Here is a 12,447-nt window from a genome sequence, read left to right as displayed (position 1 = left end):
GTTGAACTCTTAAATAGTTGTTTTTAATTTCTCTCACAATTTGTGGATCAGTACGGGCTGAAGTTTTTCACGGCCTTCTTCCGTTATAGACTTTTACTACTGATCCAGTTTCAAAAAACCGAATTAGTATACAGAAATAATTATGAAATCACATAAATATTTATGAAATATTTCTCGGAAATCATTTTCTGTGATATGTTGTTTTGATAGTCACTGATAATTTGCTGTTTTATTCAGGTATTGTATTTGCTTTTAGCCATTTTTAAAATTTTTTTGGGCAGTACTTAAAAAACGAAAAGAAAAACACATACTGTTGTAAAAAACTTCTCAAAAAGGATTTATGACAAGCGAAATTGCCGAAGGAAGCAAAAAGCGATAAATATCACAGTAAAAACAACTGAAATTGCAGCGGTTATATGAATGTACAACAGAGTTGCTTTTGTTTTGTCCAAGCCAAAATCGGGTTAAGTCAATTAACCAAACATTATTTTTTATATAAAAATGAATTTTGGTTTTATGTTTTAAGTTTTTAAAAAGTGAATAAAGTACCTAATTTAAAACAAGAAAAACTCATTCTCATTTTCTTAATATTTGAAAAAGTTACAGGGCATTCATTCTCCTTTTAATTGCAGTTGCTTTAGTTTTGGCCACCAGTGTATATGGGAGCTATAGCTATATCTGAACCGATTTTGATCAAATTTGGCATACTAAGGGCCTAATTTGGTTGTATGTGCAAAATTCCATACTATTCGGGCTGATATTACACGTTTGGTGCACAATAAAAGGCAAATCGGACGAAGATATATGGGAGCTATATCTAAATTTTGACCGATTATCTCCAATTTCAATTGGGTTCGTCCTAAACAAATGATTTGTGCAAAATTTCATCTGGATAGGGCAATAAATGCGAGCTTTACTTTGTTTACAAAAATACATGGACAGACGGACGGACATGCATAAATCAACTCAGAATGTGATTCTATGCAGATCATCAAAAGGAACTATGGGTCTATCTCGTTTCCTTTTGCCTGTTACAAACAAATGCACAAAGACATAATATCCTGACCACCTTGTGGTGTAGGGTATAAAAAAGTGAAAATTATAGCATTTGACTTTGTTGTGGTTTTTTTTATCTCACCCTGTATATAGCTCCGCCACTGGAGCTAGAATCCATTAGGAACAATAAATGACAATTTTTGGACAAATCCGTAAAAAATGTATCTAAAACGATTAAAATACCGAATATCGGGAGATACCTTTATTAGGCCGTAAAATAGTTCCAAAACGTAGACAGATATATCTCATTTTCAATACCAACCATCCTAGACACAATACAAATTGTTCTGCCAAATTGAAGCCCTACGCCAAATAATGTGGAATATTGTTGTTGTATATTGTTGACCTGTTATATTTATTTTACTTATTTGGTTAATTGCTTGGCTTAAGGTCATTAAAAAACTATGTTTTTATTTTTGAATTTTTCCTTTTTTATCAAACTGACATTTAAACTCAATAGACGAGCTTTTTACTTTAAAAATATCCCTGAAGATGATTTCCGGAGGAAATCGAAATATTGGATGAATAAAAAAGGAAAAATTCAAAAATAAAAACGTAGTTTTTTAATGACCTTAAGCCAAGCAATTAACCAAATAAGTAAAATGTGGAATATTTATTATTACAAACGGAAGTTAATATACCCTCCTTTTCATGGTGGAGGGTATAAAAAGTGATCCATGAACTTTCTTAACAAAGCACGCATTTTGGTAATAAAATTTAATTATTTGTTCGTTTATAACTTTTATTATTATTGAAAACTAAAAGCTCCCTACCGTGTTTGTTTTGTTGAACGATTTTTTTTTAATCTGCAACAAATCAAACAGGTGTCTTTATAATTTTGCCACAATTTTATTTCAATGTCCTCAGTGCCTGGTTATGTCAATTAGCAAACATTGTTGCGTTGAAAAATGTAAATATTTACAACGTTTGCGGTCGTTAACCACAAAACTGAAAGTGTGCCATCCACGTACATTAACCTGGAACAAGTTATTGTCTTAACCTCTTCCAAATTTCCACATTAGTTTTAAATAAAAATCCTTCATCCTTCATAGTGTATAATAGTGGGTTAATTCCTGTAGACTCTACGTTGCACGTGTCACATGGGTGTTTCATATTTTAACACCTTAGAATTTCCAAACCGCATAAAATTCGCACTCCTTCCTGCTCAGTACTTTTCCACGAAAATATTGATGGCTGGCAATGATTTTCCCATAAGCATTTCAATCATTCATCCAACAACACACAATCGCTTAACATCACGGCCAAGGTTAACGCATCGAAGGATAACAAAAAATTTGAAAATTACCTCCAAGTCCCCCGATTTATTTTGAAATTTCTCGGTGTTGACATGACAATTGAGCCAAGAAAATTTTCAAAATATTTAAAAATCACAATCACCTTAAATCAAATTCTGATCATTGTTCTGCAAATCATTTATAATCTCACCACCCAGGATGAGGGTGTTGATGTTTTGACCAACATTATTTACATCAATTACAATGTTGTGGCATTGGGAAAACTCCTCTCCATGTATTATCGGCGTCAGACATTGGCCAAAGTTCTGGAAATCCTAGATGGAATATATCCCACACAGCGGATCGAAGAGAAATATAATTTGAACAGCTATTTTCGTTATTATTCACGAATTGAAACTTTCATTTGGTCATTTTATCGTTTGGTTGGTCCAGTCTATGTAACCCTACCATTGGTGCAGTCTTTGAAGAGTATATGGACTTTGGGAAAATTTACTTTAATATTACCTCTGTCTTTGTGGAAAATGGGCGATCCATTGGATAACGATTGGTGGTTAACATATCTGTTCTACTATCTGATTGGTGCATTTTCTTCGATTTCTTCGGGAATGACCATCACTGGCTGTGATCTCTGTTTGTATAGCTTAATAACTCAACTGTGTATGCATTATGATCTATTATCTCAGCGAATTATGGAACTGCAACCGGCCGCGGGAGAAGAGAATGCTACGAAACGGCTGGGTATTTTAACACGTCAGCATTTGATTGTAACAAAGTAAGTATTATTTTTCAACTGCTCAGAAATATTTTTAAGAACCAAATGACCAATTTTTTAGTAAAAAAAGTAGGTAAGATCGGCCGGGACGAACTTTTAATACTCTCCTCCATTTGGAAGAAACTTGAAATTTTTCAAAAAAAAAAAACACAAGTAAAAAAGCTGTAAGTTCGGCCGGGCCGAACTTTGAATACCCTCCACAATTTGGAACGAATTTGGCAATTTTCAAAAAAATAAAATCCGTTAAAAATTCTGTTAAAATCTTAAAAATACCGAATGTGTATTAGAGTCTATACGACGATGTGGATCTGCATATGCAACTTTTGTCACAAGCCATTACAATATTCAACTGCGAAACTTGAAAAAAATTCGGTGAATAATGTAGCTAAAATCATTAAAATACCGAATATAGGGCAATACCATTATATTGAGGCTATACGAAGACGTGGACCTGCACAGACAATTTTCTGTCTTAGGCTGTAGTATCCATTAAGATTTTCCAAAATGAAATTTGAAACGATTCCGGTGAATAATGTTGCTGAAATCATCAAAATACCGTATATCGGAAGGTATCCGAATATATGGGGGCTATACAAAAACGTGGACCTGCATGGACAATTTTCTGTCATGCGAACTTTAAATACTAAATTTGAAATAATTCCGGTGAATAATGTCGTTAAAATCATTAAAATGCCGAATATCGGGTGGTATCGTTATATACGAAAACGTGGACCGATATGGCCCATTTACGAACTTAACCTGCCTACTGGTAAACTATGCATGTATGCAAAATTTATATACTTTGTAGGGTCTATTATGAATATTTCGAGGACTTACAAACGGAATGAAAAAGCTAATATACCCTCCATAAAATGGTGGAGGGTATAAAAAGCCCTAACACGAACTTTTGGAACTAATCTAAAATTTTTAGATGGACTTTTCCCTGACGACGTAGCTGGCGCTTGCATATACAGGGTGAGATAAAAAAACTGCAACAAAGTCGAACACCATAATTTTTACATTTTTTTTTTAATTTTATTTGAATGAAAGCAAAAAATGTCGGAAATAGCATCAAATTTTAGATTAAGTTTAGATTTGTTCGAATAAATCAACTTTGGCACGAATTATGGTCTTCAAATGGCCAATGAAACCGTCACACGCTGCCCCAATGTTGATCTGCGATATTTTGGCCCATTCCCGGGCAAGAGCTTGCTTAAGGTGATCGACACTTTAATATTTTTAGTGCCAACCTTGCTTTCCAAAATTCTCAAGACACAATAGTCCAACGGATTGGTATGCGGAGATTTTGGTGGCCATTGTGCGCTGGAAATGAAGCAAGGAACCTCATTTTGTAACTATTCTTAGGTGGCGAGTGCTGAGTGCGATGGTGCACATTCCTGTTAGAGTCTCCAAGGTCTATGTGGTGTCCGTTGGAATTGCAATTTTCGAATTTCGAAAAAAGGAAAGTTGTGCTAAATTGTGCTAGGTTTGTGCTCAATTGTGCCGAAATTTTTTTTCGAAATTCGAAAATATTCGAAAAAAGATTTTTTTCGAAAAAATCTGAGAGAATTGCAATTTTCGAATTTCGAAAAAATTAAAGTTGTGCTGAGTCGTACTCGGTTTGTGCCCATTTGTGCCGTTAAAATTTTTTCGATATCTCTTACCAATTTCGAAAAAAACGATAATTTCGAAAGTATGTCAGAATTGCAATTTTCGAATTTCGAAAAAATTAAAGTTGTGCTGGGTCGCGCTTGATTTGTGCTAACTTGTGCCGTTTATTTTTTCTCAATATTTTCAACCGTTTTCAAGATATGGCAATTTCGAAAAAACCAGTATTTTTCAGAAAAATTGCTGTAATTTTTGTAAAATTTCAAATATCGAGATGCGGTAAATTGTGCTGAGTTGTGCTCACTTAGCACAATTTTTCGTCCATACATAACGAATTCCCACCTTTACTCGTTACTCGCTAAAAATTAAAAAAATGAATAACTTTTGTAATATGTGGAATTTTCGAAATCTGCAAGTTGTGCTGAATTGTGCTTACCTAGCACAATTTTTCGTCCATACATTGGAAATTTGTATCTCTACTCGTTACTCGTTAAAATCGTAAAAATCAAAATCGCATATTTAGAAATAAGATATCGAAAAACTAAAAGTTGTGCTGATTTGTGCTAACCTAGCACAATTTTTCGTCCATATATTGAAAATTTGTATTTCCACTCGTTACTAGTTAAAATTGGAAAAAATACATATATAACGAAAAATTGCAGTAATTTTTCGATATCTTGTTTCTAAATATGTGATTTTGATTTTTACGATTTTAACGAGTAACGAGTAGAGATACAAATTTCCAATGTATGGACGAAAAATTGTGCTAAGTGAGCACAACTCAGCACAATTTACCGCATCTCGATATTTGAATTTTTACAAAAATTACAGCAATTTTTCGTTATATATGTATTTTTTCCAATTTTAACTAGTAACGAGTGGAAATACAAATTTTCAATGTATGGACGAAAAATTGTGCTAGGTTAGCACAAATCAGCACAACTTTTAGTTTTTCGATATCTTGTTTCTAATTATGCGATTTTGATTTTTACGATTTTAACGAGTAACGAGTAGAGATACAAATTTCCAATGTATGGACGAAAAATTGTGCTAGGTGAGCACAATTCAGCACAACTTGCAGATTTCAAAAATTCCACATATTACAAAAGTTATTCATTTTTTTAATTTTTAGCGAGTAACGAGTAAAGGTGGAAATTCGTTATGTATGCACGAAAAATTGTGCTAAGTGAGTACAACTCAGCACAATTTACCCCATCTCGATATTTGAAATTTTACAAAAATTACAGCAATTTTTCTGAAAAATACTGGTTTTTTCGAAATTGCCATATCTTGAAAACGGTTGAAAATATTGAGAAAAAAAAATAAACGGCACAAGTTAGCACAAATCAAGCGCGACCCAGCACAACTTTAATTTTTTCGAAATTCGAAAATTGCAATTCTGACATACTTTCGAAATTATCGTTTTTTTCGAAATTGGTAAGAGATATCGAAAAAATTTTAACGGCACAAATGGGCACAAACCGAGTACGACTCAGCACAACTTAAATTTTTTCGAAATTCGAAAATTGCAATTCTCTCAGATTTTTTCGAAAAAAAATCTTTTTTCGAATATCTCAGAAATTTTTTCGAATTTCGAAAAAAAATTTCGGCACAATTGAGCACAAACCTAGCACAATTCAGCACAACTTTCCTTTTTTCGAAATTCGAAAATTGCAAATCCAACGGACACCACATCCAAGGTCTGCGGCCAAAATGTTTGCATGCCAAAGGCTTTAATACATTCGGCTTTTATTCTGATGCCAATTTCGGTTAATATGAGCGGAGAGTGACCACCGGCTGTTATGGCGGCCCACACTATCACCATGGCCGGCGCTTGAGTTCTGGTGGCCAACCGAGGGTGCATATTTTCGACTGACCTCTTTGACAAATAAACACGATCATTTTATTTGTTTACAAACTGCTGGACAACGAATGTTTTCTCATCGGAGAAAACCAAATTCGGCAGTTCACCATTTCGGTCAAGCGAAGCAACTCTTTAGCTTTTTTGAGTCTATTTTCTTTCTGATGCGGTGTAAGTTCTTGCACTTTTTGGAATTTCAATGACTTTATGCCGAGCTCAATTTTCAATATTTGCCGAATGGAATATTGCGATATGTTCACCTCACGAGCCATTTTTCGGCCACTGCGACGCGGGTTTCGATCAAGTCGCTTCTTTACTTTTCGAACCATTTCTGCTGATGTTGCTGTTTTCTTCCTTGACGTCGGGCTATGCTACCAAGATCACGGTAACGAGCGAGGGTACGAGACACAAAACATTTATTCACATTCAAATGCTGGAGTGCTCTAACCATAGCCACTTGTGGTTTTCCAGCCAAATATAAAGAAATCACACTATCACGCTTAAATGCCATCACGAATAACTTTTTTCTGAAAAATTCTCACAAAATGCTTTTGTACGCTTGTAAATAAGATAATGAGCTGTCACTGGAATAATTTTAACAGCTGTCGGACGAGTGGCTTAGAAATGACAGCAGTTGCAGTTTTTTCATTTCACCCTGTACACCATATACCTAAAATGCAGGTTTGACTCAAATATTTTCAAAAATGCGCAAATTGGCGGAACTTCCCTGCCCTATAGTAGTCATTTCCTTATGTAAACTTTATCATATTTTTCTTCTGAGATGAAGATTCCTGTTGGTGCCGAAGCTCGGTTCTCCGTTGCAGAATGTGATTAGGTGATTAGAAAAGAAGCATTTTTATTCTCTCTCTCTCTCTCTCTCTTATAAAAAATTGATTGTAATAACAAACGACTTCTAGTAACGATTTGCAACAATTGTTACAAATGTTGGGGTAATCAGACAGACCTATTGTTTTATGAGCAACAGTATTGTTATATGAGCAACAACAATTTTCATTTGCCAAACTTAGGGTGGAAATACATAAAGCGCATATTTGACTGGATCCCTCGTAGATGAACAAAAGACTTTTTGGTTGACTCAGTTCGATTTTGGTCATAGGCTCCTTTGTTCATTTCCGAAGAAGCCAGTCAGATATGCGATTTATGTATTCCCACCTTTAAGCTAAATCGGTGAGGCGGGAAAACTTCCACCAATACCCATGGCGTTGAACTCGTTCTCATGAGCATAGAATTCGTAATAATTGGCTGCATCTTGATCCATCTGGACTAGATGATATTAGACATCAGAGTGTGTGGATATATACTAATTTATGATGTTGAGGATTCTTTCTTCTTTCTAGGAAAAGTCTTTTTCACTATCACCAGACATTACAGTGATAACTTGGACTTACGACATTTAGACAGATTTCATACCGTCCGCAACATGCCTAAATTAGCGGTGAGTTTGATGTTAAATATTTTAACACAAAAGGAATTTGCAAACCACATAAATTTCCCAGCAAATGTAAACAATAATTTTCTGAAAAACATTCCAGGCATTTATTCAGTCAATAAAACACAATCGGTAACAACATTATGGCCACCGCGGACGCTTTAAAGCAATTTTCACAATACCTTAAAGTATCGCGATTTATTTTAAAATTCCTTGGTGTCGATATGACAATGGAACCGAGAAACTTTTCAAAATATCTACAAATCACAATCACCTTAAATCAATCCATTAGCATCGTTCTGCAGCTTATGTATAATTTCACAACCCAGGATGAGGATGTCGATGTATTGACCAACATGATTTACTTTAATTATATTTTTGTGGGATTGGGAAAACTTCTCTGCATGTATTATCGCCGTCAGACATTGGCTAAAGTTCTGGAAACCCTGCAAGAAATATATCCCACACAACACATCGAAGAAAAATACAATTTAAACAAACATTTTCGTTATTATTCTCGAATTGAAAAATTCATTTGGTCATTTTATCGTTTGGTGGGTCCAGTCTATGTAGCCCTGCCATTGCTGCAGTCTTTAAAGAATATTTGGACTTTGGGAAAATTCACTTTGTTACTACCTCTATGCCTTTGGAAAATGGGTGATCCCATGGATAGTAACTGGTGGTTAACATATCTGTTCTACTATCTGATTGGTGGATCTTCATCGATTTTTTCGGGGCTAACCATCACTGGTTGTGACCTCTGCTTGTATAGCTTAATAACTCAGATGTGTATGCATTATGATCTATTATCTCAGCGAATTTTGGAATTGCAACCAGCTAGCGGAGAGGAAATAGCCTCGAAAAAGTTGCGGGGTTTAACACAACAACATTGGATGATAACAAAGTAAGCATCATTTATCTACCAGATTAATATGTGTACGAAATTTTTTCAAATTTGTAAATTTTGTTGGCTTCAGACATCTAATTCAAATTAAAACAAGTAAAGAAGCAGTAAGCTCGGCCCGGCCGAACTCTCAACCATTTGGAATGAATTATGAAATATTCAAAAAAAAAAGAGAAAAAAAAGTCTTAAAGTCGGGCGGGGCCGACTTTATGATACCCTACACCACGTTGTTAATTTAGTAGAGCTCCACATAACAATTAAAAGTTTTTATGGGAGAATTCAATCGTACACGCTATGATTATAATTATAATTTAAAGGTAAAAGGACTAAATATGTCGAAGCATTTGTATCTTTTAAATTCGGAATTGTATTGCCCATTTGGTGCACAATTAATATGAAATCGGATAAAAATATATATGGGAGCTATATCCAAATCTTAACCGATCTCGATAAAATTTAACAAAGATATTTCTGAGCTGTATTTGATATATTTCTCTGAATATTGTGGGTATGCACTCGTTGGAGTGCATATTACGGCTGTGGGTAACAAATATAACAAATCGGATGAATAATATATATGGAAGCTATAGCTATATCTGAACCGATCTTCACCAAATTTAACAAACTAGCTTCTAGACTCAATTCGGTCGTAAGTGCCAAATTCTGTCTCATTTAGACAAGTATTAGACGTTTGGTGCACAATAAAACGTAAATCGGACGAAGTTATATATGGGTGCTATATCCAAATCTGAACCGATCTCGATAAAATTTAGCAAAGGTATTTCTGAGCTGTATTTGATACATTTCCCTAAATATTGTTGTTGCAGAGTTCATACTACGGCTGCAGAGGGCAAAAAAAACAAATCCGATGAACAATATATATGGGAGCTATAGCTATATCTGAACCGATTTCGATCAAATTTGGCATACTTATTTTCAGGCCTAATTTGGTTGTATGTGCAAAATTCCATACTATTCGGACTGATATTACACGTTTGGTGCACAATAAAAGGCAAATCGGACGAAGATATATATGGGAGCTATATCTAAATTTTGACCGATTATTTCTAATTTCAATAGGGTTCGTCCTTGGGCCAAACAAATGATCTGTGCAAAATTTCATCTGGATCGGGCAATAAATGCGACCTGTACTTTGTTTACAAAAATACATGGACAGACGGACAGACGGACGGACGGACATGCATAAATCGACTCAGAATGTGATTCTATGCAGATCATCAAAAGGAACTATGGGTCTATCTCGTTTCCTTTTGCCTGTTACAAACAAATGCACAAAGACATAATACCCTGACCACCTTGTGGTGTAGGGTATAATTAGTAAAGAAAGACTTAAAGTCGGGCGGTCCGACTTTATGATACCCTACACCCCTTTGCATATAAATATGTATGCGTGAGGAATATCCTTCTCTGAATCGATTTCTACTAAATTGGTTGAGGCATTTGTGCCTTTTAACTTCGGGCTTATATCACCCATTTAGTGTACAATTAACTTGAAATCGGACGAAGATATATATGGGAGCTATATCCAAATCTGAATCGAACCGATCTCGAAATTTGGCAAAGGTATTTTTAGCTGTATTTGATATAGAGAGTAAAGGAAGTGGATGGAAGAAAACAATAACATCAGCAGAAATGAAACCCGTGAAACAGTGGCCGAAAAATGGCTCGTGAGCTGAACATATCGCAATATTCAAATCGGCAAATATTGAAAAAATGAGCTTGGGGTATAGCCATTGAAATTCCAAAAAGAGCAAGAACTTACACCGCAACTTAAAGAAAATAGACTCAAGAGAGCTAAAGAGTTCCTTCGCTTGGCCGAAAGTGGTGAACTGCCGAATTTGGTTTTCTCCGATGAGAAAACATTCGTTGTCCAGCAGTTTGTAAACAAACGAGATTATCGGGTCTACTTGCCAAAGAGGTCAGTTGAAAATGTGCACCTTCGGTTGGCCACCAGAACTCAAGCGCCGGCCTTGGTGATGGTGTGGGCCGCCATAACCACCGATTGTAGCTCTCCGCTCGTATTAATCGACTGTGGCATCAGAATAAATGCCGAATACTATCGCGAAAATATTCTAAAATATTTGACCGCAGACCTTGGACATTCCAACAGGACTCAGCACCATCGCACTCAGTACGCGCCACCCAATAATGGTTACAAAATGAGGTTCCAAAAATCTCCAGATACCAATCCGTTGGACTATTGTGTCTGGAGTATTTTGGAAAGCAAGGTTGGCACTAAAAAATACCAAAGTGTCGATCACCTCAAGCAAGTGCTTCGTCGGGAATGGGCCAAAATACCGCGATGGTTTCATTGGCCGTTTGAAGGCCATAATTCGTGCCAAAGGTGATCAATTCAAACAAATCTAAAGTTATTCTAGAACTTGATGCTTTCTCCGACTTATTTTGTTTGCATTCAATAAATTAAAAAAAAATTAATTATTATGGCGTTTGACTTTGTTGTATTTTTTTATCCCATAATGAATTGGGTAAAAGTTTATTCTCAAGTGCCTAAAAATGCCAGCTCTATAAAATTTAATTAAAGTCTCCCTGCAATCGGTTGGCAAACAAAATGCCAACCTCCATCCTTTCTTTTGACTCATTCCATTTTTTGTCTCTTTCAGTGTAGCCAATGAAATCAACATATTCTCTGTAATGTCTTCATCGTTCACCCTTTGTTTGGTGGCCTACCAAATGTTGGATGATGTCTCAATTTTCACCATTGTTAAGGCCTTCATACTACTCTTATACGAAAGCAAACAAGTGATTATCACTTGCTATATTGGACAAAAGCTAAAGGAATGTGTAAGTATGTTTCAAGTGATATCTATCTAACATGTCAATTAAATGCGCAATTTACAGAGTTCGTTAGTCAATGCATCCTTGTATGCCCACAGTTGGTATGATGGCTCCACACGATACAGACGTCGTGTACTTTATATGCTGCTGTGTACCATGCAACCGTTTGTTTTGAATTTCATGGGGATTGCTGATATAACAGTGATAACACTGAAAGAGGTGGGCAAGAAATTTTTTAGAAATAGGTGTTAATTGTGTTATTTTCCTTCCACAGGTTTATGGAAATGCTTATAGACTCTTCACAGTATTCAAGAGTGCCTAATCATTGTGAAATTGTCCTCATAAACAACTTTTAATTGCGTATGGTGTGGACATCCTATTTATAGTTTCATCTTCTCCCACACATGATGGAAAGGACTTAGACTAACTAATAACTGATGTTTATTCGCTTGTATATCAAATGGAAGCACTTCAGAATTGATTGCCATTCTGGAAAACGATACTTAGTTTGCGAGTTTTGTGAGTCAATCATACCTATCGATGTTAAGGAAAGTTTGGAGATGGCTTTGGTGTGAATCAGACGGTTACCGCTAAGATGCAACTCAGAATGGACTAACGGAAAGCCGAAAATTCGTTTCTATAATTAATTATAAAAATCTTAATTTCACATTACAATATTACTTTAAATTTACTCACAACGATGTTTGAACTAACGTGGTATGT

General features: G+C 35.3%; 1 protein-coding gene across 1 annotated transcript; it reads left to right on the top strand.

Annotated features, from left to right (window-relative positions):
• The first annotated feature begins 1,877 nt into the window (after window positions 1-1,877).
• Window positions 1,878-12,151, top strand: LOC101895068 (putative odorant receptor 92a). The gene is made up of 4 exons (XM_005179244.3): window positions 1,878-3,084; window positions 11,550-11,730; window positions 11,788-11,943; window positions 11,999-12,151. The coding sequence occupies exons 1-4, from the start codon at window positions 2,405-2,407 to the stop codon at window positions 12,044-12,046; spliced, it is 1,065 nt and encodes a 354-aa protein (XP_005179301.1). The 5' UTR covers window positions 1,878-2,404; the 3' UTR covers window positions 12,047-12,151.
• Window positions 12,152-12,447: the final 296 nt, after the last annotated feature.

The sequence above is a fragment of the Musca domestica genome, unplaced genomic scaffold (assembly GCF_030504385.1).
Source record: "Musca domestica strain aabys unplaced genomic scaffold, Musca_domestica.polishedcontigs.V.1.1 48, whole genome shotgun sequence".
NCBI classification, from domain to species: Eukaryota; Metazoa; Arthropoda; class Insecta; order Diptera; family Muscidae; genus Musca; species Musca domestica.
This window is presented reverse-complemented; position numbering and strand designations above follow the sequence as displayed.

Bases quoted from the DNA above. Each gene is read 5' to 3' on its own strand.
- LOC101895068 (XM_005179244.3), top strand. From the start codon at position 2,405: ATGACAATTGAGCCAAGAAAATTTTCAAAATATTTAAAAATCACAATC. The intron at 3,085-11,549 runs GTAAGTATTATT...TGTCTCTTTCAG, and splicing joins CAGCATTTGATTGTAACAAA to TGTAGCCAATGAAATCAACA. The intron at 11,731-11,787 runs GTAAGTATGTTT...CGCAATTTACAG, and splicing joins GACAAAAGCTAAAGGAATGT to AGTTCGTTAGTCAATGCATC.